Below are 27818 nucleotides of genomic sequence, written 5' to 3' on the forward strand. Positions count from 1 at the left end.
CTGGGTGATACTGTTTTAACTGCAGTGTGTGGTTAATTACATAAATAAAATCTAGACCTAAACGCGTGTTGAATAATCATTAATTTGTATAATACAAAATTAAATTAGTTAATTAATAAGTAATTAAAAAAACAAATTAAGCCAACTTCTGTAGGGCAAACAAGTATTGTGAATAGATACTTGAATAAGCTACTAAATTAAATCGAAGAGAAGATACAGTAGAACGGAGAGCTAGGTCATGGTTATTATTTTTTTCTTGACCTTCGAACAACATTAAATCTTTTAGACCAAATATAATACATTTTTTATTGTGTAACAGGGAGGATATACTTTAGTTATAATTAAGTAATAATAACAAAAATTTATCATTATGTTTCTCAACAATGTTAATTGAAAAAGATGGCAATTTAGTTAGGAAGTCGCATAATTATGGAACTTGGAGTAACAAACACATTATTTAAAAATTTAAAAAGACCAAACCATAATTTAATTATAAATCATTCTCTTATTATTATTTTATTATTGTTTTTAGCAGAAACGTAAAAAGCATGTACCAAATATCCTAATTCTCAAATTAGGTTTGTAACACTGTGCCATTTGACACAGCTCATATTCTTCAATGCTGCCAACTTGATTTCAAGCGCTAGGTGTAATTTGGAGTATGAGCAAAACCACCAGTAGATATTTTTAGGCGTTTGAAGCACTTATTTTTATGACAAAATAAACAGTTTTGCTGTCGATATCTAAAAGTAAACAGAAACGACAAGAGTTGTATCACATGATTTAATTGTTTTTACAGATAGGATACAGAAATACGTGTATTATGCGAGAAAATATGGCAATCAAATTTGACTTAAAATATGGTTACAGCTAACAGAACTGGCCTATTTTACCAATCAACAGCCATCTATCCAAACAGATGGTAACAACACTTTTCTAACACCAACATCTCTCTTAGCCTATCTTCTTTCATCTTGATAAAATACATTTATATTAGTATAATTGATTTAAATTCCAACAGTGATAGAAACTTTATATAAAACAAGCCTAGGCCCAGCCTAAAATTCTGCCATAAATATCAAATTTCAATTATATAATAATCATATAATAAGAAAAACAACGATATTAAAAACTATAAACACATCACAGACTTAAAGCAATAAAATTAGAAAAACGGAACACAACAATTGTACTTAAAATAGTACTCGGTTCGTACAATGAGCCAACTAAAGCTAAAAGAAGAATCACATGAATATCATATCTAAATATTTCGATAGTCCTTCCGTCGTTTAATTATCATTAAATACGTGGTAATCACAAGACATGGCTAGTGCTATTTCGGAAAAATCCGTAGATTACAAAATAGTACTTTAGTCGAAAATGGCAGACCAACAAGTCAAAAAGTTCAAAAGAAACCTGTCGCAAGTTGTGCTACTACTGCACCGAGTGTTCTTCTTCCGTGGACAATCCATCGCCCTAATACTGCTCTGGGAACTCAAAAGTTTCGGTTTTTCCGTCCCGATGACTCGCGGCTGGGACATTTTATGAGGCAACTCCTCCACCGGCCGACTCTTGCTCTTCTCCTTGATGTAAAACTGAATTTTGCGCCACTCCTTCTCCTCCAGGATGTCGCTCCTCGTAGGCCCTTTCTCCCCGTAAATTGTCCGGCTGCAGAACTCCTTCCTGCTCATGAGACCGTACCTGAAGCAAAGCAATAACATACAAACATTAACAAAACAACAATTATTGACGCTTCATTCGCATAGATTTTTTTTTAATGAAAAAAAAAAGAGAACTTTTCGTGGTATAATTATAAAGCCTGGGCCCCTAATTTCGTTTGCAAATTTTCTGTAAAATACTTAATAAGACTGTAGAAAAGTGGAAAAGTGTATACTCAATATCGTGTGAACGTCAGTAACTCAAACGTCACCAGTTAAGAAAAATAATAGAACTAATATAATAATTAATCAATCAATATAAAGTAAGTACTACAGAAATGACGTTGTTTTGTTAAACGTAATGATTAAGTGAACGTGTTATACAACTGCTCATTCTCAGTTTAATAATTAATATTATGTAAACCACAGCACTTTTTAATAAATAGTGATAAATTTAATTGAAATTTAAGATTAAAAACTGAAAATCATGTTTTGTCTGTAATGTCAATATTTCAAAAAAATTATTATTTTGAGATATAACATGATAAAGCTGACTGATAAAAATATAATTTAATTTTTCAATTTTATTTTTATGTAAATGAAATACTGTAATTTATTAATCCAAGAGATTCGAACAAATCTGCTTTTGATGTTGGAAGCTTAACATTGAAAAAACCGAAGTTGAAATAATACTGTATAGGGAGTGTTTTCGTGCTAAAGCCATTTTACTAATTTTGAATTTCTTCGCCAAAAATCAGCCAAATTAGAAACAAATCACGTTATTTCAAACGATTTATATTTTAAAGTGGGAACTTAAGGAACTCACTTTTTTTTCACCAAACGGAGAAAATAATCTTCAAACTAAAAAATCCCTCGGCATTTCCTTGGCCCAATTCGGGGAAATCCCATATTTACATTTTCAATGTTGCCAACTTAATTTCAAAGCCAAAGCCCCTTTTGATCATAAATTGAATTGGGAGCATAGTACGTCGAAATAACGAGGTAAATTGCCTATTATTACCTGGGGGCGTAGCGCAGCTCGCGCACCACGGCCTTGATGTTGACCATGTGGGGCTGCAGCGTCCGCCTGTGGCACTCCTTGGTGGCCCACTTGAGCACCGTGGCGTACACCAGGCCCTCGTTGCGCACCTCCAGCGTGTCTCTGGTGATGATGGCCAGCAGGTCATTGTAGGACAAGTCCAGGACTTCGTTCTGCTTCATCACATAGTCGGCGTTCTTGTCGATTTCTAGTAGGCAGTTGTGTCGCAGATTATCCGTCAGTTCTTGCACCCAGTCTTTGTCTCTCAGATTCTCGTTCTCCACGATGGGGGGCGCCGACGGCTCGAAGTCGTTCGGATTCGAGCTCGGCATCTTGCACTGGGACAAGTGCGAGAATATGGAGAGGACGTTGCTGCGGTCGAGCTTCCGGTCCAGGATCTCGATGCACTGCTTCGCCAGAGGCATGTTCTTCAGGTTGACTGCTGTGGACAGCAGCTTGCAGGCGAGATTGGGGTCCTCGATCTGCAGTTGGTCCGCTTTCATCGAACTGCAAACCGAGAAACGCATTTTTAATTTGAGTTGTTTCGTTTGGCCGCCGGGGAATTACCTGGTGATGTTTTTGTAAGCTTCGGCATAGGAGTTTCGTCTAAATTTCGTTTCGGGGGTTTCCTCGGAAGAGACCGTCTTCAGCATTGGTTCGGTTTCTGCGTACGGTTCGTTCGCTACAATCACCATTTTTCATAAAGTCTGAAACGCAGATTTAAAGGCTGATTGTGTGTCTTGTAGCGCTAGAGCATTAGTAAATTTGTAAATTCAAAAATCACTTATTTATAAGCGCGTGCCCAGCTGGAGGCGGAGGTGCTAACAGATATGTGATAACAGATCGATAAAAAAAGATAAAGTTTTGTTTCGTCTACTAACTTAATTAATATTAATTCAAATCTTACTAATTTATTGTTTCATTAAACCAAATAAATTATAATTAAGAAGTTGCATTCAGTACTGTCAAGAGTATTAAATCAAAATGTTAATTACGATTACAGATTGATTCTCGTACTCAGTTTCTCATTTTCATTTATCTTTTTACGACAATTGTGTAATGTTTATGTTGGGGAATATAATTAAATCGTATATAGTGTGATTCATTGATAATACCAATATTTCATAATGTTGGCGATCTCGGAATACAGTCTTGAAAATGTGAATGAAAACGTGACCATATTATAGAGTCGGTCATGTGTTTTTTGTGACTCAGATGATTTAATAAAATTACCTCATTGAAACTAAATGGTATAAAGGCTTCACCATTTGGGGTTTCGCCCGATAACTTAATCCCGGGGAGAAATTTTCTAAAACTATGGTAAGTATACCAGAAATAATTTATCCGGAGTTTACCGAGACTACCAGTAATTCGAAAAGCTACTTTTTAAGTTAATAGGATTTGTTTTTACAAAAAATGATTTGTAAGCTATTACATACCCCTTCCTTTTTAAAAAGATGCAACAAAACCTGGCTTTTTTCGCAAAAATTGCACAGTAGAATACAATAGGAAAAATTCCATAAAAGTTATAACTTTCAACGACATTTCCTTGTAATAATAAAAAGTTTAATGACGGTATTGTATTTACTGTTGCTTATTAGTTATTTTATCGCCAAATAAACCATTACCAAATCATCGAATTTCAAAATGTGTTATAAATTCGAAATTACATAACACCGAAAATGGTACAAGTCGCTAGTATTAAATTAAAATCAAAATAAGAAAAATTTCTAATTATGCATCTTAAAATGGATTCAAGTTTTTGGATCTGAAAGGCATTTTCTTCACAATACGAAATTAAAAAATTGTCCATAATAACAAAATAACAATACAGTTGTAGGCAGGTATTTTCCAATTTTCAATTTTGGTAACTATAAGAATTATGTAATAAAAATAATTATAAAATTAAAAAATGTGTACAAACGGATGACTATCAAATTTTATTGTTTTGTAGTTTATTAATTTAAATACTTAATCTTGTTTATTCCAATTTGGATAAAAAAATATCAGTTTTATTTGATTCATTTTCAAAAATCTCAACAAACTGTAATCTAAAAATGAAATTTAGTAAAGTTTAAACTGAAATGTATGTGCAAAATCTTTGACTGAATGCAGAATTTTTAAAACTATAAGATTTAGTTTATCTCATAACTTCCAAAGATTAAATTATTAAAAAGAAATTTTTAATAAAAAAAGATTTGTTTTTAATAAAGTAAAAAATATAGTAAACTGTTCTAATTACATTTAAGTTAGTGATTCTTAGTTTGATAAGAAGAATCTTCATAAAAATCCAATATTTTTAAGTTTGTTCAGATCTTGGAAAATTATGTATTTAGATAATTGTACAATAATGAATTATAACTGAAAAAATAATCTGAAAATTGGATTTAAAACCAAAAATTAAATAAATGGTGTTTTCCAGTGACATTTTTAATAAATTTTAGAGTATACCTACCGATACTATATATTTATCCGTTTTTTTATTTTTAATTAACTCAAAACTCGCCACTTCATTACAATAGCTATACAAATAAATGAAAAAAACTTGCAAAGTTACCCCTTCTGCGATCACAAAAATCAACTTCTTTCAGATTATTATAAAGTATTAACATATTTGTTTCTTCTTCCAAATGGCGTAGGTTTGCAGTTTGCACATAAATAACATCTTATAAAAATTTTGGAGTCATTTTTAGCTACCGTTTTGTTTTTTGCTAAAATGCCTCCTAAATACAGTTTATTAAGTTTTATTAATAAATCCACTATTGCTCTTAGTCGTCGAATAACCAATAAAAGTGTCTAAATTCGATATCCTATCGACGTCATTAAAACAGACGTCACGGGCAAAGAGCATAAAATAACTAAAACTCCTCCAAATGATCAATACTACAGAATTGACGTTAACTTATTTACAGTGTAAGATGTGCTATAACAATAATTTTCATTAGAAGGCCATTTTGGCAGCTTCTTGAACGATAAATTTGTAATGTTTTAACTGCGTTATCTTTTTATGATGAAGTTGACACAAATCTCTTTTTATAGAGATTAAACAAATTAATTAAAGAAACTGTATTCACACTGTAAATATTTATTGTCTCTCAAATAAACCGACACCGTTTAAAATAATACTTTTTATTGCATTCAGACCATTGTAGACTTCTGTAAGTGCGTAGGTAATCTCTAAACAAAGTTATTAAAAGGACATTTAGCGCCTTTACAATGTGCAAAATGGAAGATTCAATCTAGTCGCGTGGTTATCGGCATTTGCACTATGTTTCAAATAAACAAATAAATACGTTACGTTTAGAAATTCACACATTACGAATTTAATACAAGTTAATGAGATTAATAAATGGAACACAAATATTGACGTCATGTTTTTTGGTTTTCTTCCTTGATTAAAAAACATGTAATGCAGCAGAGCTTCGCAAAAGTCTCAGCAGGATAAGTATAATCTTCCTCGAGCATATGCAGTAGGGCCCCAAGTGATGAATGAAATAACTTGACATCTCCTGTTCAGAGCACAACATAATGCCAAATTCAGGTGTGTCTATTCAAATGCTAAACATCTTTTATTGCAATCCGGACCCTAACTTGCGCATAAAATCTTTTCAGGTCAATAATCACTCTCGTAGACTACCCAACCTTCTTTAATAAGCAAATATTTAACTGCTTTATAATCGTAAGCAAGATAGTATTGAGGATCTAATATTTGTCCGAATAAAATAATGCATAAAGTACACAATACAATGAAATTTTACAAAACGAATGAACTTTATCAGCTCACAGTTATAACAGTAAGGTAGGTTTTGCAAAATGTCAGGCCTTGTTGTTTTGCACTTCATATCAGTTATTGTCACAGTTTTTTATAATAAACTTACAACAATATAATTACATCGATTGCAAACAACTAATCTAATATTTGATCGCTAAAACTAAAAAATTAAACACGCGAAAACATTTTAATCTCCATCTGATCACTAAGCTTTTTGCGATTCATTTTGAACAATAAGGAAAACTGATCATGAGATACGAAAATTTATAACATTGTTTGACCACAACGTGCTTTGGAACTGTAAACTTTCGAATAGTATTTATTTTTAGAAAAGATTTAAATATTTCCAGCAGTAAAATTGTTTTTGTCAATTTAAAAGCTGAACTTTTAATTGTGTAAACACTGAAATAACGTGTTAACATTGACAAGGAAAATTAAACTCTAGAATCTAATTAAAATGTAACTCATACCTGAATGATGACACCAGCGGTAGGTATATAAAAGGAATTTACCAACATCAAATGGAAACATTTCATTTTTATTTATTACATTTGTTGAGAATTGTATTTATTTAATTTATACCAATGTCTATGGCACGTATTTTGCAAATTCTTAGTGACTAGACAAGTTTGCTCTTAATGGAAAAAAAAAGAATAATCGGTTCGAAAAGTGCATTAGACCTACTTTGTATTCAGTATCGTCCACTCGCTTCATCATGGAAAAGACTCGTAAAAATTGAGTTTCACGCCAAGTGATACAAATAAATAACTACTGACTTGTGACTAAAATGAGGAAATGTACTGCACACTTATTTTATGTGCATTTTTTAAAGTCATTCGTTGTGAATCTGTGATAATGAATTGAACAAGTGGAAATATGTTTGTGGCTTTTTATTTAAAAACTACAAGATTGGATATGCTTTATGAGATAATTACATGACAAACCATTTCCTTTACTAGGCCAAATCATAAATAAACCATGCAGTACTTTGTTAAATATCACTTTAATAAATACGCTACTTGCTCAGATTTTGTAAATATATTATTGTCCTAAAAACAACTTGTTTCAAATTGATGGACGTCATAACATGTCAGTGGACTTTTTTGGAAATAGAAACATAAACTACGAGTTCGTAAAAATTACGATTTTATTGTTCTCATTTATTTGTGTTCGTGCAGACCGATAATAACATTGTAGAATTTCAAGCCGTATTTCCTTTGACTTACGGTAAAGATAAATTAGATTTTGGATCAAAAAGTTTCTCTAAAATACAATTTAGGAAAAATAAATAAAGATGTATTCATATACACTTTGATGTTATTTAGTTGAAACCAACGCAAATATTTTAAAAATTTTACAAAAATTTGCAAAAAATTGGGAAATTCGTTTTTCAATATCCAGTTCTACGTGTTGTTTAAATTAAAATTCCTTTTGATTTAACTTAAAAATGTGTTTCAAAAGTTTAAACTTCGAAGTAGGTATTAAAAAAATTCTTATTACATTTTGAACTCAGTTTCAATTTTTTGCTACGTTAGCGAGTATAATATGCACATAAAAATTAAAAATAGGAACCAACTCAGCTAGTTGTAATCGAAAACTTACAAATAAAGACCGAGCTTTAGATGCATAAAACAAAATTAGTGGCTATATAAGTTTAGAAAAGTTAAAAATCAGTTATTTGTAAAACAGAACGTTAACTCGTTAATTTTATACGCTAAAAATAAATTCATGGCTTTTCAAAATTTTATGCTCGAAAGTACATATTTGAGGTTTTAGGTATTTCAGATAGTGTCAGCATCATATCTATTAAACAGTTGGTAAAAATTGTTAAAAAAGTAAAATCTAAAATAATGCAACTACTTCTCACGTCAGTCTTATTTAGAAATTTCAGTTTCTCGACCCTGAGTTTTCAAACTCATTTAAACCATATTTTCAGTTTATTACTTGCTAGTTATTACATTCTAAACTACTTTGATGTTTACTTTTACAAATAACTGATTAACTGTTTTGTAATCAAAATAAAATATTAGATAATTATGCAGATTGTTCCCAGAATCATATCAAAAATTGATCATAATAATCGATACCTAACGGGAAAAAAAAAACTAGAATTGTTTGAATTAAACCTCTTATCACAATCTGATCGTATCGCCCAAAATCTTAATATAATTTATTATTTATTATCTAAAACGTGTAAACAGTACCAAAAAAAATTGCATTCAACAATTGTTTCACTGACATCATTACTGTTCATTTGATTAATTCCAACATCCAGTAATTATCTCCATTACAAAAATAAAAATTTCATCACAGGAACAAACTTTTTAATCCCAGACCGCACCTCCTTGCCACCAATCCCCAGTGCAAACAAACAAAAAGAACCGATCAAGATTTTTGCTAAAATTAGACGCATGCATAACTCCGCAATCTGCCAACACAAATAAAAATAGATCGAAAGTGTGTTTTCGTGCGTTCCTCGGCACATGACGAAGATTCCAAAATATTTCCCAGCCTGCGTTTACTAGCTAATTTTCAAATACTACGAATGGGCTCGACCTACCCCGCTAGGTCACCACGTAGTACGCAGGGGTGCATAAAAACATACAGGTGGAAATCGATACCAACTCCAGCTCGAACCGAAACCTCTCCGAAACCGCTTCTCCACAATTAATTTTTTAATTGGAGGATGGGAATGCAAGGCTCATTGTCAAGTTTGTTTGGTTGGACGATTTTTTGATTATGCTCTCAAGAGCATGCGGGTATTATTCAAGTGCAAAAATTCTAAACGGTAGTACTCACTTAAACCAAACAATAACCCATTTTGCTGCCAAGTTCTTAATTAAATAATTAAAATTGTACCGCATTATCAACAATTTTCAAGGATATCAATATTTTGCTGTTGTAATATTTAGTAATTTTGTTTTACTTTAAATAAGTACCACTGAAAATAAACAATAATTCTATTGTGAATATTATTTGTTGTTATTTTTACGGTTCTTGTTTAAATTTTACAGCCAATTAATACCTGAATAATTTACGAAACGAAAAAAAAATTTTGAGCTCTGCTTTTCCACCCACAATTAATTAAACAAGGGTGTCAATGACATGTTAACCAACTTGAATAAAATATCGTTATCAGTTTTGTAAGATCAAAGAATATCAACAATTCGGTTCTTTGATTGTAGTAAAGGTCAGCTAACTCCTGCAGATTGGCGGAACGATATGGCGGACATGACCTAGATAGTATTTGATAGTATTTACTACAAAACCCATCATCTGACGATCAATACAATATTCAAGTGCGAGAAAAAAATCAATAAAAGCAAACCAATCGATTTTGACGTCGCTCCATAAACACTCAAAATTAGTCAGCGTTTGGTTTCCAATTTTCCGTGTTTATAATAAACTCTTTGTATCATAAACCAATTTTCGAGTAAGTGGTTTACAACCCGAGAAATATTCAAATTAGCACGATTTTTACTGCTTCCGATGTGTCATTGCAAAGGTATCAATGCGTCTTAGTTATTTTCCTGAAAATTGGTCCCAGAATAACACCGGAATTTGTGTTTACACCCGTGTTATTTACATTGTCACATTGCCAAGTTTTTCACGATTGTCATGCGCTCGGTTCGCTGAAATTGATTTTTCTTACCTATGAACATTTACGTGATGAGTCACCAGTTAAAAAGGCACTGAAAACTGATAATATCAATGGTGATTGTTGGGGTCGCTAAAGCGACACACTTCACTATGTGGTGGGTTTCAACTGAGCTTGCGGACTCCATGCGAGCTTTGCCAGGACATCACGCGCAGTCTCGGTCACAACGGAAGCTCGTAAACTGCAAGGAGGTGATCCTGTTTCAGGAGTACTTACCAGACGGATTCATTTCGGTGGCTTTTAGAGCCTAGTGCTGAAAAAACAGCCCACCGTGTGACAGGATTCTGGTTATCCTTGCAGGAAGTTGTTTTAAAAATAGATAAACAACTGCAATTCTATGTTGACTCAATCTTGTAACGGTCAATTTTGTTTACATTATTCGCGATAAGGGTTATCAAAGATGCAGCAACGGACATGTTACTGGGAAATAACAATTAACAAAATTACCGTTGAGAGATCAAAGTGTTGGAATTTTTTGATATCATTATCCTGTAACAGTTTTGAATGTTGTAAAGGAAAAACGAAGTGGACACTGATAAAAAATTAATTGAGTTCTCTATTAAAATCTCGTAATTTGTCAATCACAAAACACATTTTATCTCAATGTTACAAAATATAGATATCTTTGTGATTTATTCATGTTTTTCAAAATACCTATTTCATTTATAATATTTATACTTACGTATTTGCCGTTTAAATATTACAAGTTTGTGCCCTTTGGCGTGTTAAGATATTAGTCATTACTTCTTACAACAAATCCGTAGTTTTAGTTGTTATGAATAAGTAGGTAAGTGAGCGACAAGATAAACACAATTTTTCAAATCCAAAAACGACAGAACAAAAAATAATTAACTGGAAAAAACGGCAATAAACATATTCAACCAATTCGTCTTAGATGTTTATTAATTTTAAGTTTGAAAATGACCCCTCTAAATGATAGGTACGGTAAAATTTTAAATCAAATCAAAAGAAAAATTTCGAAAACAGTTCTTCGCTTAGAAAACCTCTGAAACTTGAATTTTGATTTAATGTGTTTTTTTTGAATTAAGAATTCATCTGAAAGGCCTGGTACAAAGACAAAAATATCGTAGTTTTAGCGGTAAAGATTATATGATTTCTCTTCAAATTTCTGGATCTGTTTGAGCAAAATTCTTGAAAAGTGTTAGCTTTAATCGAAGGGTAAAACCGTAGGGAAAATGCGTGTACAAAATTGAAGAAATCGGAAGAAATTTTGAGAAAATTATGGAAAATCATGTTTAAAAAATTAGGGAAAATGATAGAGAAATCAGACGAACTGTGAAGATTAGACTAAACAGATCACTTTACCATCCACTTTAACGAGGAATAACACCACTTGTAGAGATTGATACAGAGGAAGGTACTTTAATTAAAACAAAAAGTGTATTGCATAGGTGTTTGGTTTATTTTTTATATCTTTATATAAACGTCTGCATTCCAATCATGCTAATATTTATAATATGCTTCTGATTTTTTGTGCCAAATGTTTATAAACAGGTTAAAGAGATCATGATATAAATTTGAATAAAGCCTTCAGCGATGTCAATGTAAACAGTGAATCCGTCGTCAGTGCATTCATTGAGTGTATATTTATCAGTTGAAGTGCATACAAGGGTTTTGTTCGGCACTTGAAATAAAACACAAAACAATGAATCGACAGCTAAATACCACAATACGAATTGTGAAAACTTAAACAAAGGTAGCGGTCTAGCGGACTTTTTAATCAATGAATATTGTTGAAAGTACGACTATTTAATTTCCTTCTTACATTAGCTAAATATTGAGGAAAGAATTGTCCAAAAAAAGATACAAAACTGTACTCGTATCCATACAGGACCTTAAAGAAACATATTTTACAATTTTAACTCATTAAATACAGATTAAAAAAATATTTAGTGTGTGTATATCCCTCTATAAAATTTCAATTAATAATAATTATTATACATTCAGTTCGTCTCTTGATAGACAGGTGATAGTTGTTTCTGAAAAAATAAGGGCCGGTTATTTGCAATTTGCAATTAACCGCCAAAATAACTGGTCACGTGACCAAATAAAAAAATATATGCACAGATTTAGGAATTAAAGTTAATAAAATCCAGTCTATTATTACAAACCGGCCCTATGCCCTATGACCCTATAAATTTTTTTGAATTTTTTTGATCATGGAAGACATGGGACATGGTAACCTATGGCGTTGCTTAGCAACCGGAATAAATATTTTTTATGTTGGCACTACTAGTAGTACTAATTTAATTATTGGAAACGTCATTATTTTATTAGTCATTAACCCCAAACATTTTTTTCTGTTTTGCAAAAGACATTTCTAGAAGTGTGGAGTAACTCTGGGCACCAACACCGACCAGAAACCGGAAACCATAAGGTAAGTTATTTACTCTCCTGTTTTCTACGTTTTATATCAGAAACGCAAAAATATACTCTCTTACACAAAATGGTGATGCTGATTGGCAATTTATGATTATTGAATCACCATTGAATCGGTCTATGCAAAAAGGACACAGTTCCAGTATTTTCAGAATGTTATTTTTTTATACAATCGTGTTCTGCTTATAAGACTAATATGCTGCGCAAAAAATGCACATAATGGCATTGTGTTGCTAAATGTTGAATCTACTACAAGAACTTTTGTTTTTTTTTTTCTATGCGAAAAAGGCTCAAATAAATAATAATAATAAATAAACAACGTGTTCTTCCCGAACAGATTTGAGGGGTAATTACAGCTGAAAAATGGTTACAGTGTCGTTACAATTTACAATCACGGTTACCTGTGAGTTGTAAACATTTTAAAAAGTTTTGTGATTCGTTTTGAAAGTGAAAATGAGTTAGTCGTGTTCGTTAGAGTTCCTATACTAGAACTCTAGTGTTCGTCAGTTATCAGTGTTATCACTATTATCAACCTTACAGAAAGTAAAGGGACGTATATTATTATAAAATCATCTTAGAAGTCTTCTCCCATAGCATATCTACCTTATCCTCAAGGATTATAATGTATCACAAAAGAGGTGAAATAGTTTTATCAATTTTGTAGAATTTAATAGTTAAGTTTAAAAGTTGTCAAAAATATTTGTTCTAATACTTTCCTTAGGGGTAGTACTAGAAAGTATGGAACAAGACATGTTTGCGATGCAGTTCAATGAAAATAGTGAACCACCAGATCCAAGGATTTTTGAAAATTCCAATCAAATGCTGAGTCCCGAAAATCAAGTAGTAGAACAGGAAACAGAACAAGTCGAAAGGGAACACATTACACAACAAGTCGAGGAAGAACACGTTACAGAACAAGTAGAAGAAACACGACAACCTTTGTACAAACTCCAGAACTTCGACACCGAGGCTTCAATTAAAAATGAGATTAAGCAACTTATCTTGACTAACGCTGCTGAAGAAATTAGCGCGAAAGCTTTGGAAGATAAAAGATTTGAAGTAGAAAGAGAAATTACAAATCTGAGAAATAAAACACATCAGTTGGTGAACAAGACTGAAGATTTACGTAAAGAAGTCGAAACAGACCACGAGAGAATTGTGCGGTCTGAAGAAATTTTGCTTAAAACAACTCAACTGATTGACTTGTTGAAAGAAAACGTGGAAAAGCTTCAAGTACGTCTAAGACAATCCCAAATGGGCATTTTGTTGAATAATAGTGTGAAACAATATGCAAACTTAGAAACTTTAAGAAAGTTGTATGAACCTGAAATTAAAAAAAAGAAAGAAAGTATCGAGGCTCTGAAAGCTACTAGTAACGAACGCATTCTAAATTTAAAAGAGGAGCTTAGGCAAGAGCAGGCAGCTTTGGAAGATCTTAAAAGAAAATACGAAGAAATCAAAAAGCACACGTCAAATTACGATGAAGAAATTGAGAAAAGTCTGAACAACATGAAAATACTAGAGCAAAAACTTGCTGAAGTAGAAATTAAGAAGAAAGCTGTAGAAAGTGATTTCTCAAGTGAAGCAGAGAAATACGAATCACTGCGTACGAAGGAAGAAGACCAAATTGCCAAGTATAAACCTAATGTTGTTTATCCAACACAATAGTAATTTCAATTTCGCAGGTTAACCAAATTGAATAAAAAAAGAATTCAGTTGGAACAGCATTTAGAAGAAATGGTTGGCGAAGTTGATCAGATAAAAAATAATATTACTGAAGTTGAATGCACTGTTTCTAAAAGAGAACTCGAATTGAAAGAACTTGAAGAGAAGTTAGGTGCTGAGAAAATGAATTTTCAGGAGATTTCAGATGAATTACAGAAAAAGTTTGATGACATGTCTTCGCGTCTAAGTGAAATAGCGTCGGCTGTAACCTTTTCTTTGGAAAATAATAATGGGTTATTGAACGTAAGTTCCAATTATTTGAATATTTTTTGTGTAATTAATATTATTTAGACTATAAATGCACTCAAGTCTAAATACTCCCAAATGTGTGAGGAAAAATTAGCACTGACGAATAAAATCTTAAAACAACAAGAAGAGATACATTCTGCTAATATTGGTAAAATGAAAAAACAGATGGAAACCGAGCATGCACGTGTCAAGTTTGAAGAATTACAAAGACAGTACGACACATCTGTTGCGATGTTACAATCTTTAAAAAATCAGATCACCAAAGAGAAACAACAAGTAAATGATCAATTGTTGGAGGCAAAAGCAAAATTAGAGACTGCACAAGCCGAACATGAGAACCGTTTGTCAGAAATGAGGAAGAAACTAGAGTACCAGTTCGCCAGTTCCAACTATTGGACAGAAAAGTCCGAAGACTTGCAACGCGAAGCCAATGAAGCAGAGAAAGCTTTGCAAAACCTTGAAGAAGAGAACAACTCATTACAAGAACTTACGGCGAAAAAGCTTGCTCGGTTAAACGAGTTGAAGAATAATTTAGAAAACCTTAAAAACGTTACAGCGGAAGTGCCTCTTAAGTCTTTATTTAAGTCACCTAACGCACAAAATGTCCCCAAGAAAGTTAAATTTAACGAACAATTGTCGTTCAAGTCAGCCACAAGTAGCGAAAATTCTTCTTTGCCTGTGGAGAAAACAACAGCACGTCCAGGACAACTGGTAAACAAAAAAAACGTCATGTTTTTTGCATCTCGGTTGCATTTTTCAGGATAACTCTTTCGAAACATGGTTGAAAAACTTTCAAGCTGACAGCGACGAAAGTTCGGATAAAGAATATTAAAGTCAAAGGGTTATTTCGTTCGTGTAGCATTAGTGATTTAGTTACTGTTATTGTTTAAATTTTTTGATTAAATAATTTTTTTCAATGTTTTTGTCGCAGTCGACATAATTTGAAATGGGATGAATTTTCTGTTAATCGGGCCTTAATGTTTAATAAAAAAACAAATCAAATGACAAACATTCATTTATTTGGACAGGGTTTATACATCTCTCTTAAGTTGTATGAAGCAACAACCGTTACTTCCTTCAACCCCAGGGAACAACACAATCACAAGTCCAGGTGTCGGCATCTTCTCGTAAATTTCTTTCACCCACTTATCAACATTTTTAAAGACCTTTGTTCCTTCCAACTGTCCCTCTTGGAGTTTCACATGTCCAATATTTAACGAAAACATACCCAAAGAATCACACATTTTCCTAACAACTTCTTTACAACTTTTTTCAGAAAAAAACTTAATTTTCTCATTTTGTTGTCGCACCTCGGCTCCTTTATCTACACAATATTTATATTTCGAAGTGATTTCCTCAGGACACACAACCAGGGCCGTCTTATCCAATTTAGTCGTTTGCTTCAACATACTAGTGGCATAATTGTAGGTCCCCAACTCTGGACAAGTCCTAATTTCATTGTGCACATTCCCCATGACTGCATCTCCAAAGTACAAACTTTTCCTCAATTTGAGCTGTGCCAACTTTAAGGATGCCAAACTGTCCTCAGTTGAGCAATGCCCTCCTTGCCCCTCCTGAATCTTCTCAGAAAGAAATTCCTCAGTCAAGGTTTTGAGCTTGGTTTTGCGAGAGCGGTCACCGGTTATATTGAAAATAACACTGTAAAAAAATGTGTTTAATTTTAATAAGTGCCAACCTTAGCTCTAGTCTTTTCTTAAAAAAATGTTTTGTGGTACCGTAAATTCTATTAAAAAAAACAAACAAATTGGATAACCCAAAAAAAATCATGTGTATTATTAATTATTACGTATAATAACGTTACTTTATAATTTCTTTAGCAGCTAAACTAATAATGCGACACACGTTCTTGAATAGTACGCCAAACATTGGCAAAAACGATTTTGACCACGTTCTAATTTGGATTTACGATAAATGTAATTGAATTTTTATACCTAGTATCAATAACATAAGGATGCATCATCTTCAGGGCATGCAGATCGTTTCCTAAGGACTGTCCAACGAGAATAGCATCAGCAGGCAGTAATCTCCTCAGATCATCTTGCACATCTTTCAATCTTGTTGTAATATTTCTCATCATTTTATACGTAATCCCCGAAAATCGGGTCAAATAATCAGTAATTCTGTTATCTGGCTTGACTAAAGTGTCATAAAACGTGTTCAAATGCTCATCAACAACCGAAACTCGAGTCAGTTCAAGATCCCCAATTGTGGTTTTACACATTTCGCAATCAATCCCAAACATTTTACTGAAAGGAGTCACGTCCTCATATCTGTCTTTAGTCAACACATAACCCGCGTATTTAGTCTCCATCAGACCCTTGATGGGCAACGGAAAATTCTCTTCAACCATTTGCCACCCAGATAGCAACAACTGAGTCCTCGGAAACCGATCAGTAAACGGCAAATCCATCGATAAACCATTTTTCGACTCTTTATCCTTCTCAATAGGGAAAAGACTTCGAACTGAATCAAAAACCTCCGTAGTTCTGTGCACCGCATCTTCCAAAGTCCCGAATTTAGTAGAAAACTTCTTCACTTGTGTGGCAGTCAAAGGCACCATTGACAACTCCCGCACAACATCACTGTTACTGGAGTTTGGCGCCAGAATCTCGAGTTTATGTTCAAAGGTTGAACTCACAAACGGGAAGATATTTTCATGCGTGGTGTAGTGGTTTACAGTCATGTTTTCCACCACTAGGAGGCAAGTGGTCGATAATTTGTTGAACTTTTCCAAAGCACACCATCTAGCGGGAGAATAAGGTGCATGGTGTCCAAGTTGTGAGTACATAATCAAGTGTTGCAAGTCTGAGAGGAATAAAGGGACGCGGTTTTCAAGATCTGTGGATAGACTGGCATTTGTGCCCATGTCACGTAACTTGAACACGGGCTGCTGACGCATTTTTGTTGTCTTCTCTCGCAACATTTTTTTCAGTTCTTGGAGCTCTAACCCACTTAGTTTTGGCTTCCCTGAGGGGCCTAATTCAGGCAATAATGTTTTTTGCTCAACGGTGTCTCTAAAAAATGTACAATTTAACTTGGTTAGTCCGTTTAGGGAGCGGTTTACCCAATGGGTGCTTCGGTTCTTGGCTTTTTGACACTTGGCTCAAGCTCGGAACTGTTGGAGCCATTTGCTTCACTGATTTGCGTTTTCTTCAAGTTTCTATCGTATTCATTCAGTCGGGAGATTTCAATCAACGCTGCCATTTTCTTCTTCTTGTTTTCGATCCGTTTTGTCGATTTGCTTTTCATTTTGAAAACAGTGTCACCGTCAGGTATCTTCCTTAGGCTGCAAATTGGCAAGTTAAAGTTAGACCGCCGTGTAATGCGGAATTACCAAAATTTAGTAAAACAAAAATAAAATGATTGTATCGTGTGCGAAAGTCTACGCAATAAAAATTTTACACTTGAAGGCAACATTTGAGGTTAGAACAAAAGAAAACAAACGAGGACTTCTCACCTGACACATTGATCCGAAAACTCAACCGAATATTTCACTCTATTTGAAATACAACCCAAAATCGCGTGAAAACTTTACTTAAATTAATTTTTTAAATCACATAAGACACATGCTAGGTTTTGACATTCGAAAAAACACATGGTTTCAAAACTGGCGGTGGCCAAAGTCACGCCCAGGGACCTCCAAAAATCATGTGAAACAAATACATTGAAGCAGTTTGCGTGATTTTCTTCTCAGTTATGACTATTTCGAATCAGGCGCAATAAATTCCACCGTTAATTTTATTTTTTACGAGCAAAAAACATATAAATATGTGTAATGTGTGGATACAGCTTTCTCTCTCGCACGTTTCACCTTTTCTAAAAATGAATTTGCGCCGTCTCTCTCTGGCCAACGCTGAGTCGTATTGGCTATCTCTTTCCAACGTCCGTTAGTTAGAAATACCGTATAACCGAAATATTTTCTAAAATTTTAAACCGCAAAATAGGCCCTAAGTAGCGCAAAAATTGGCAAAATAAACTCGAAAAAAATGTTGCTAAGACTCGACTATTTTTATGCTTCTACAAAATGAGAATGCAGGGCCGGACTTATTCCTAACCCCGGTCTCCCGGTGCTCCCGTACTAATTACAAATCTGAAAGCCCTAGTTAATTTTCATCATAATCAGGTAGAAAAATCGACCCCTTTAACGACCATAACCTCAACCGTTTTTCTAGAAATGAGTAACATCATGACTTTGGTGAAAATCGGGGCTGTGGGGGGCATAGCGCCAGTCACGATGGGCCTACTATATCGCCATAAGATTGAGCAAAACATTAAAGGCACCGTTTATTACAAAGAAGCCTTAAGGACTGTGCGAACCAACCGAGGGGCAGTGCACCTCCTCGGCGAGCCAATCAAAGACGGAAAAATCGACCTAGACGATACGGAAACGAACTTCACGAGCGAGAATTCCGCCCATTACGAAGTCCCAATAAGGGGGCCCAAGCAGAAAGGGCAAGTAAACTTGACCGCAACTGGGTCGTAAACAGAGTAGAGTTAGGATTAGGAAACGATCGGAGGTTACTAATTAAAAACCAGGTCCAGTAAATTAATAAAAGTTTATTTCTCCTTGTCTATACACAATAAATTACAAATTGTTGGGTAAAATCCCGTTGGGCGTTTCAAAGTGCCCCTTGCTTTTATAGTCTAGCAGCAGTTCCATCTCAAAACCAACAGTTTCGAGGAAAGCGTGCAAAACGGTTGCTGTGATGTCCAGCTGTGGTTTTAGTTTTAGGATTGAGGCCAAAAAAATCCACGCGTTTGTAATATCGTAGGGGTTTTTTGTCTGTCCCCTCTCTGGCTTGGCAATGAAAATGGCAAAATACAGTCGCAAGATTCCAGTCATCCGTTTGAGAAATTTGTCTTGTTTTTCGATCTGCCCGTCAATGTAGTGGTAACCTAGGACTTGGTAGTACTCCTCGGTTGTTTGTTCCTCTGTTTTTTGGGATGTAAAATGGTACCAAATAGGGGCACTCTGTGTAAAAATAGCCCAGAAGGAGTTTCCCAACAACTGCGTAACAGAAAGCGGCTTCTGGGTTGCTCGAAATCATTAGATCGCCTTGTAGGACAAACTTTCTTGCTAGTAAATCCATACAGAACGGAATTCCTATAAAAAATTATTAATTTAGTTTAACGAAATAAAAAACCCACATTGAGGATGTTTCAGAGCATTTACTTGTCTGTCTGCCACGAACACAGTTTTCCCCGATAGCAAATTTCAAAACTCGATAATATTTCATCCATTTCGGTTATTTCTACAGAAATTAAATTACAAAAATCAAAATTTGACCCCTAAATTAACTTCAAATTTGGCATCATAGAACAAGGGTGCCACCTAATCAAAAACTGCCCACACGCCGTTTCTCACAAGCGCCACATTTGATAACAAATCATAAGAAAAAAATTATGCACAAAAGTATTAAATTTTAACGTCCTACAAACGGCACCAAGATACACTCTGCAAGTCGGGTTTAATAAATGAGAATAAATTCTATTACAAATTAAAACTTAACTGCATTTAATTTCTGCATTTATTCCCATATTCAAGCAATGCAAAATGTTTTTTTTCACCCCCTTTATATCCTGCAATTTTCTTTATTTTTGCAGGAAATCAAGCTCTCTAATAGGGCCTTCGACTGTAAAAAAAAATCATGTTCGGACAAAGACCCCTTGGGACCTTAACGAATTTTTATATAAATTTCTCGATTTTGCAAATTACTCTAATTGGTCAAATTAATAAGTAATTTGTACAGCAAGAACCACGTGGAGGTTTAGAGAATTCGTGTCAGGAAAACCTAACTTTATATAGCTTCCGCGTTGGCTACTGTTTGTAGCAAAACATTAAAAAAAAAATAAAAACAACATCAATCAGAAATCTTTATTTGCATGAAAGTTACAACAAGCGACTTCTAAGAATATTATACAAAATAAAGAACACATAGCACAATTCAATAAGTAGCACTCAAAATATTAGAAATTCAAGAATTCACTCAATTGGAAAAAATGCACCTACCTTCATATGGCTTCTGCGTTGGCTATTGTTTGTAGCAAAACATTAAAGTGAAATTAAAAACAACACTATTAAAAATCTTTATTTGCAGAAAAATTACAACAAGAGACATAATTTTACAGCTGTAAAAAACAATCAGCAATACTTATTACATTTTAAGGATTGCTCTAATTGGTCAAATTAGTTAATAACTAATTAGTTAATATCTAATTTGTCCAGCAAGAACCACGTGGAGGTTTAGAGCATTCTTGCCAGGAAAAAAGGAAATAAGGATGAGGTAAACAATGATTATTAGAAAATAAAAGGGAATAAAGGAATTATTGGTTTGTGATATAAAAAATACAACACAAATATAATACAATGCACCTAACTTTATATATATAGCTTCTGCGTTGGCTACTGTTTGTAGCAAAACATAAAAAAAATAAAAACAACACCATTAAAAAATCTTTATTTGCATAAAAGTTACAACAAGTGACTTTTGTCAATATTAAACAAAATAAAGAATACACAATACGTTTCAATATATAATGGCACTCAAAGCATTAATTTCAACACCTCAGTAGATAAATGCACCTACCTTCATATCGCTTCCACGTTGGCTACCGTTTGTAGCATTAAAAACAATAATAACAAAAATGAAACCGAAAAAAAATGTTTGCTTTAAATTTTGAGCAAGTGACTTTACTTTCATCGAATGAAATTAACGACAAAATCAGTACGCGACGATAAATTATTTGAGTGTTTGATTTTAAACGTGTCACTCAATTTATGACTTTTCAACACCGCATTTAGAGCCGGTGTACACAACATTGTAATTGCAATTAAATTTTGAGGAATTATTGGTTTGTGAAATAAAAAGACAACAACACAAAAATATAATGGACGTACCTGCATATCGCTTCCACGTTGGCTACCGTTTGTAGCATTAAAAACAATAATAATAAAAATGAAACCGAAAAAAAATGTTTGCTTTAAATTTTGAGCAAGTGACTTTACTTTCATCGAATGAAATTAACGACAAAATCAGTACGCGACGATAAATTATTTGAGTGTTTGATTTTAAACGTGTCACTCAATTTATGACTTTTCAACACCGCATTTAGAGCCGGTGTACACAACATTGTAATTGCAATTAAATTTTAAGGAATTATTGGTTTGTGAAATAAAAAGACAACAACACAAAAATATAATGGACGTACCTGCATATCGCTTCCACGTTGGCTATCGTTTGTAGCATAAATAAAAATAATAACAAAAATGAAACCGAAAAAAAATGTTTGCTTTAAATTTTGAGCAAGTGACTTTACTTTCATCGAATGAAATTAACGACAAAATCAGTACGCGACGATAAATTATTTGAGTGTTTGATTTTAAACGTGTCACTCAATTTATGACTTTTCAACACCGCATTTAGAGCCGGTGTACACAACATTGTAATTGCAATTAAATTTTAAGGAATTATTGGTTTGTGAAATAAAAAGACAACAACACAAAAATATAATGGACGTACCTGCATATCGCTTCCACGTTGGCTATCGTTTGTAGCATAAATAAAAATAATAACAAAAATGAAACCGAAAAAAAATGTTTGCTTTAAATTTTGAGCAAGTGACTTTACTTTCATCGAATGAAATTAACGACAAAATCAGTACGCGACGATAAATTATTTGAGTGTTTGATTTTAAACGTGTCACTCAATTTATGACTTTTCAACACCGCATTTAGAGCCGGTGTACACATCATAGTAATTGCAATTAAATTTTGAGGAATTATTGGTTTGTGAAATAAACAAATACGACACAAAAATAAAATGGACGTACCTGCATATCGCTTCCACGTTGGCTACCGTTTGTAGCATTTAAAAAAATTAAAAACAACACCAATAAAAATCTTTATTTGCAGAAAAATTACAACAAGAGACATAATTTTACAGCTGTAAAAAACAATCAGCAATACTTATTACATTTTAAGGATTGCTCTAATTGGTCAAATTAGTTAATAACTAATTAGTTAATATCTAATTTGTCCAGCAAGAACCACGTGGAGGTTTAGAGCATTCTTGCCAGGAAAAAAGGAAATAAGGATGAGGTAAACAATGATTATTAGAAAATAAAAGGGAATAAAGGAATTATTGGTTTGTGATATAAAAAATACAACACAAATATAATACAATGCACCTAACTTTATATAGCTTCTGCGTTGGCTACTGTTTGTAGCAAAACATAAAAAAAATAAAAACAACACCATTAAAAAATCTTTATTTGCATAAAAGTTACAACAAGCGACTTTTGTCAATATTAAACAAAATAAAGAATACACAATACGTTTCAATATATAATGGCACTCAAATCATTAATTTCAACACCTCAGTAGATAAATGCACCTACCTTCATATCGCTTCCACGTTGGCTACCGTTTGTAGCATTAAAAACAATAATAATAAAAATGAAACCGAAAAAAAAATGTTTGCTTTAAATTTTGAGCAAGTGACTTTACTTTCATCGAATGAAATTAACGACAAAATCAGTACGCGACGATAAATTATTTGAGTGTTTGATTTGAAACGTGTCACTCAATTTATGACTTTTCAACACCGCATTTAGAGCCGGTGTACACATCATTGTAATTGCAATTAAATTTTGAGGAATTATTGGTTTGTGAAATAAAAAGACAACAACACAAAAATAAAATGGACGTACCTGCGTATCGCTTCCACGTTGGCTACCGTTTGTAGCATAAATAAAAATAATAACAAAAATGAAACCGAAAAAAAAATGTTTGCTTTAAATTTTGAGCAAGTGACTTTACTTTCATCGAATGAAATTAACGACAAAATCAGTACGCGACGATAAATTATTTGAGTGTTTGATTTGAAACGTCTCACTCAATTTATGACTTTTCAACACCGCATTTAGAGCCGGTGTACACATCATTGTAATTGCAATTAAATTTTGAGGAATTATTGGTTTGTGAAATAAAAAGACAACAACACAAAAATAAAATGGACGTACCTGCGTATCGCTTCCACGTTGGCTACCGTTTGTAGCATAAATAAAAATAATAACAAAAATGAAACCGAAAAAAATGTTTGCATTAAATTTTGAGCAAGTGACTTTACTTTCATCGAATGAAATTAACGACAAAATCAGTACGCGACGATAAATTATTTGAGTGTTTGATTTTAAACGTGTCACTCAATTTATGACTTTTCAACACCGCATTTAGAGCCGGTGTACACAACATTGTAATTGCAATTAAATTTTGAGGAATTATTGGTTTGTGAAATAAAAAGACAACAACACAAAAATAAAATGGACGTACCTGCATATCGCTTCCACGTTGGCTACCGTTTGTAGCATAAATAAAAATAATAACAAAAATGAAACCGAAAAAAATGTTTGCATTAAATTTTGAGCAAGTGACTTTACTTTCATCGAATGAAATTAACGACAAAATCAGTACGCGACGATAAATTATTTGAGTGTTTGATTTTAAACGTGTCACTCAATTTATGACTTTTCAACACCGCATTTAGAGCCGGTGTACACAACATTGTAATTGCAATTAAATTTTGAGGAATTATTGGTTTGTGAAATAAACAAATACGACACAAAAATAAAATGGACGTACCTGCATATCGCTTCCACGTTGGCTACCGTTTGTAGCATAAATAAAAATAATAACAAAAATGAAACCGAAAAAAATGTTTGCATTAAATTTTGAGCAAGTGACTTTACTTTCATCGAATGAAATTAACGACAAAATCAGTACGCGACGATAAATTATTTGAGTGTTTGATTTGAAACGTCTCACTCAATTTATGACTTTTCAACACCGCATTTAGAGCCGGTGTACACATCATTGTAATTGCAATTAAATTTTGAGGAATTATTGGTTTGTGAAATAAAAAGACAACAACACAAAAATAAAATGGACGTACCTGCGTATCGCTTCCACGTTGGCTACCGTTTGTAGCATAAATAAAAATAATAACAAAAATGAAACCGAAAAAAATGTTTGCATTAAATTTTGAGCAAGTGACTTTACTTTCATCGAATGAAATTAACGACAAAATCAGTACGCGACGATAAATTATTTGAGTGTTTGATTTTAAACGTATCACTCAATTTATGACTTTTCTACACCGCATTTAGAGCCGGTGTACACATCATTGTAATTGCAATTAAATTTTGAGGAATTATTGGTTTGTGAAATAAAAAGACAACAACACAAAAATAAAATGGACGTACCTGCATATCGCTTCCACGTTGGCTACCGTTTGTAGCATTAAAAACAATAATAATAAAAATGAAACCGAAAAAAAAATGTTTGCTTTAAATTTTGAGCAAGTGACTTTACTTTCATCGAATGAAATTAACGACAAAATCAGTACGCGACGATAAATTATTTGAGTGTTTGATTTTAAACGTATCACTCAATTTATGACTTTTCTACACCGCATTTAGAGCCGGTGTACACAACATTGTAATTGCAATTAAATTTTGAGGAATTATTGGTTTGTGAAATAAACAAATACGACACAAAAATAAAATGGACGTACCTGCATATCGCTTCCACGTTGGCTACCGTTTGTAGCATAAATAAAAATAATAACAAAAATGAAACCGAAAAAAAAATGTTTGCTTTAAATTTTGAGCAAGTGACTTTACTTTCATCGAATGAAATTAACGACAAAATCAGTACGCGACGATAAATTATTTGAGTGTTTGATTTTAAACGTATCACTCAATTTATGACTTTTCTACACCGCATTTAGAGCCGGTGTACACATCATTGTAATTGCAATTAAATTTTGAGGAATTATTGGTTTGTGAAATAAAAAGACAACAACACAAAAATAAAATGGACGTACCTGCATATCGCTTCCACGTTGGCTACCGTTTGTAGCATTAAAAACAATAATAATAAAAATGAAACCGAAAAAAAAATGTTTGCTTTAAATTTTGAGCAAGTGACTTTACTTTCATCGAATGAAATTAACGACAAAATCAGTACGCGACGATAAATTATTTGAGTGTTTGATTTTAAACGTATCACTCAATTTATGACTTTTCTACACCGCATTTAGAGCCGGTGTACACAACATTGTAATTGCAATTAAATTTTGAGGAATTATTGGTTTGTGAAATAAACAAATACGACACAAAAATAAAATGGACGTACCTGCATATCGCTTCCACGTTGGCTACCGTTTGTAGCATAAATAAAAATAATAACAAAAATGAAACCGAAAAAAAATGTTTGCTTTAAATTTTGAGCAAGTGACTTTACTTTCATCGAATGAAATTAACGACAAAATCAGTACGCGACGATAAATTATTTGAGTGTTTGATTTTAAACGTGTCACTCAATTTATGACTTTTCAACACCGCATTTAGAGCCGGTGTACACATCATAGTAATTGCAATTAAATTTTGAGGAATTATTGGTTTGTGAAATAAACAAATACGACACAAAAATAAAATGGACGTACCTGCATATCGCTTCCACGTTGGCTACCGTTTGTAGCATTTAAAAAAATTAAAAACAACACCAATAAAAATCTTTATTTGCAGAAAAATTACAACAAGAGACATAATTTTACAGCTGTAAAAAACAATCAGCAATACTTATTACATTTTAAGGATTGCTCTAATTGGTCAAATTAGTTAATAACTAATTAGTTAATATCTAATTTGTCCAGCAAGAACCACGTGGAGGTTTAGAGCATTCTTGCCAGGAAAAAAGGAAATAAGGATGAGGTAAACAATGATTATTAGAAAATAAAAGGGAATAAAGGAATTATTGGTTTGTGATATAAAAAATACAACACAAATATAATACAATGCACCTAACTTTATATAGCTTCTGCGTTGGCTACTGTTTGTAGCAAAACATAAAAAAAATAAAAACAACACCATTAAAAAATCTTTATTTGCATAAAAGTTACAACAAGCGACTTTTGTCAATATTAAACAAAATAAAGAATACACAATACGTTTCAATATATAATGGCACTCAAATCATTAATTTCAACACCTCAGTAGATAAATGCACCTACCTTCATATCGCTTCCACGTTGGCTACCGTTTGTAGCATTAAAAACAATAATAATAAAAATGAAACCGAAAAAAAAATGTTTGCTTTAAATTTTGAGCAAGTGACTTTACTTTCATCGAATGAAATTAACGACAAAATCAGTACGCGACGATAAATTATTTGAGTGTTTGATTTGAAACGTGTCACTCAATTTATGACTTTTCAACACCGCATTTAGAGCCGGTGTACACATCATTGTAATTGCAATTAAATTTTGAGGAATTATTGGTTTGTGAAATAAAAAGACAACAACACAAAAATAAAATGGACGTACCTGCGTATCGCTTCCACGTTGGCTACCGTTTGTAGCATAAATAAAAATAATAACAAAAATGAAACCGAAAAAAAAATGTTTGCTTTAAATTTTGAGCAAGTGACTTTACTTTCATCGAATGAAATTAACGACAAAATCAGTACGCGACGATAAATTATTTGAGTGTTTGATTTGAAACGTCTCACTCAATTTATGACTTTTCAACACCGCATTTAGAGCCGGTGTACACATCATTGTAATTGCAATTAAATTTTGAGGAATTATTGGTTTGTGAAATAAAAAGACAACAACACAAAAATAAAATGGACGTACCTGCGTATCGCTTCCACGTTGGCTACCGTTTGTAGCATAAATAAAAATAATAACAAAAATGAAACCGAAAAAAATGTTTGCATTAAATTTTGAGCAAGTGACTTTACTTTCATCGAATGAAATTAACGACAAAATCAGTACGCGACGATAAATTATTTGAGTGTTTGATTTTAAACGTGTCACTCAATTTATGACTTTTCAACACCGCATTTAGAGCCGGTGTACACAACATTGTAATTGCAATTAAATTTTGAGGAATTATTGGTTTGTGAAATAAAAAGACAACAACACAAAAATAAAATGGACGTACCTGCATATCGCTTCCACGTTGGCTACCGTTTGTAGCATAAATAAAAATAATAACAAAAATGAAACCGAAAAAAATGTTTGCATTAAATTTTGAGCAAGTGACTTTACTTTCATCGAATGAAATTAACGACAAAATCAGTACGCGACGATAAATTATTTGAGTGTTTGATTTTAAACGTGTCACTCAATTTATGACTTTTCAACACCGCATTTAGAGCCGGTGTACACAACATTGTAATTGCAATTAAATTTTGAGGAATTATTGGTTTGTGAAATAAACAAATACGACACA

The 27818-nt window shown here is 32.9% G+C and overlaps 3 protein-coding genes across 7 annotated transcripts; 1 reads left to right on the forward strand and 2 right to left on the reverse strand.

Moving 5' to 3' along the window:
- Positions 1–1233: 1233 nt before the first annotated feature.
- On the reverse strand, positions 1234–10261 carry axed (axundead). The gene is made up of 4 exons (XM_001808909.4): positions 10122–10261; positions 3265–3404; positions 2680–3204; positions 1234–1701 (listed from the first exon to the last, which is right to left on the reverse strand). The coding sequence occupies exons 2-4, from the start codon at positions 3390–3392 to the stop codon at positions 1371–1373; spliced, it is 984 nt and encodes a 327-aa protein (XP_001808961.1). The 5' UTR covers positions 3393–3404; positions 10122–10261; the 3' UTR covers positions 1234–1370.
- A 1479-nt stretch (positions 10262–11740) lies between these two features.
- Positions 11741–15418, forward strand: LOC103313856 (restin homolog). 4 transcript variants are annotated; one of them, XM_064359867.1, is made up of 6 exons: positions 11741–11844; positions 12463–12525; positions 13249–14161; positions 14213–14495; positions 14544–15212; positions 15262–15418. In XM_064359867.1, the coding sequence occupies exons 3-6, from the start codon at positions 13266–13268 to the stop codon at positions 15331–15333; spliced, it is 1920 nt and encodes a 639-aa protein (XP_064215937.1). In that variant the 5' UTR covers positions 11741–11844; positions 12463–12525; positions 13249–13265; the 3' UTR covers positions 15334–15418. The 4 variants fall into 4 exon arrangements, with proteins under 4 accessions (XP_064215937.1, XP_008196353.2, XP_064215938.1 ...); XM_008198131.3 differs by lacking the exon at positions 11741–11844 and having other exon boundaries at positions 12208–12525; XM_064359868.1 differs by lacking the exons at positions 11741–11844; positions 12463–12525 and adding an exon at positions 12937–13200.
- Positions 15419–15503: 85 nt separating this feature from the next.
- Positions 15504–18276, reverse strand: Rexo5 (RNA exonuclease 5). 2 transcript variants are annotated; one of them, XM_966808.4, is made up of 4 exons: positions 17980–18276; positions 17587–17808; positions 16454–17536; positions 15504–16160 (listed from the first exon to the last, which is right to left on the reverse strand). In XM_966808.4, exons 2-4 carry the CDS (start codon positions 17769–17771, stop codon positions 15533–15535), a joined length of 1896 nt encoding a protein of 631 aa, XP_971901.1. In that variant the 5' UTR covers positions 17772–17808; positions 17980–18276; the 3' UTR covers positions 15504–15532. The 2 variants fall into 2 exon arrangements, with proteins under 2 accessions (XP_971901.1, XP_015833160.2); XM_015977674.2 differs by lacking the exon at positions 17980–18276 and adding an exon at positions 17857–17973.
- Positions 18277–27818: the final 9542 nt, after the last annotated feature.

Source organism: Tribolium castaneum, chromosome 1, assembly GCF_031307605.1.
Source record: "Tribolium castaneum strain GA2 chromosome 1, icTriCast1.1, whole genome shotgun sequence".
Taxonomy (NCBI): domain Eukaryota; kingdom Metazoa; phylum Arthropoda; class Insecta; order Coleoptera; family Tenebrionidae; genus Tribolium; species Tribolium castaneum.